Source organism: Kryptolebias marmoratus, linkage group LG14 (assembly GCF_001649575.2).
Source record: "Kryptolebias marmoratus isolate JLee-2015 linkage group LG14, ASM164957v2, whole genome shotgun sequence".
In the NCBI taxonomy this organism is placed as follows: domain Eukaryota; kingdom Metazoa; phylum Chordata; class Actinopteri; order Cyprinodontiformes; family Rivulidae; genus Kryptolebias; species Kryptolebias marmoratus.
In genome coordinates, this window is record NC_051443.1 from 25,332,457 (window position 1) to 25,333,064 (window position 608).

At 51.8% G+C, this 608-nt stretch overlaps 1 protein-coding gene across 6 annotated transcripts in view; it reads left to right on the forward strand.

The window, feature by feature from the left end:
* Positions 1–24: 24 nt before the first annotated feature.
* LOC108245755 (transcription factor 4) overlaps positions 25–608 on the forward strand; it is a 179,084-nt gene continuing 178,500 nt past the window's right edge. For 2 of the 6 annotated variants that reach the window (XM_037979326.1, XM_037979323.1), the window contains exon 1: positions 29–520. In XM_037979326.1, the coding sequence (XP_037835254.1) occupies positions 419–520 (102 nt within the window). In that variant the 5' untranslated portion in view covers positions 29–418. Of the gene's footprint in view, positions 521–608 lie in introns of all 6 variants that reach the window. The other 4 variants (XM_037979324.1, XM_037979322.1, XM_037979321.1 and 1 more) reach the window with 4 other exon arrangements.

Below are 608 nucleotides of genomic sequence, written 5' to 3' on the forward strand. Positions count from 1 at the left end.
TGAACGCGGAGCGGATTTTTTTTTTTTTTTTTTTTTAATTCCCGGAGAGAAGAGCTCGGACTTGTTCACACCAACAAACACCCCCTCTTCCTCCTCTTCCTCCTCTTCCCCTCTTCCTCCCCCCACCCCTTTTTTTTATTTCCTGTCAGTTTTTTTGTTGTTGTTGTTGTTGTTTTATTTTAATTCCCTGCTGGATCCCGACCGGACTGAGTCCAGGTCCGAGGATGGAACTGATCTGAACTGGTTCTGGTTCTGCTGGATTTATTTCGCTTTTTTTGGAGAGAAAAGAGGAAAGAAAAAAAAAGAAGCTCCAAACCCGGGAGCGCAGCGGTGCGGAGCGGTGCGCACACACACAAAAAAAGCTCCTCCACTCTCTGTCTCTCCATCCATCCCTCCACCCGTCTCTCCGTCTGTGTCCATGTCTGTAGGTCCGCGGGATTCGGCTAAAATGCACCACCAGCAGCGGATGGCCGCTTTGGGGACCGACAAGGAGCTGAGCGACCTGCTGGATTTCAGCGCGGTAAGAGGCGCAGCTCCGCCCGCAGAGGAGCCCACACGGAGCGGGCACTTTCTGCACTTTTTTAACCCCCCTTCACCCCTCTAAACCA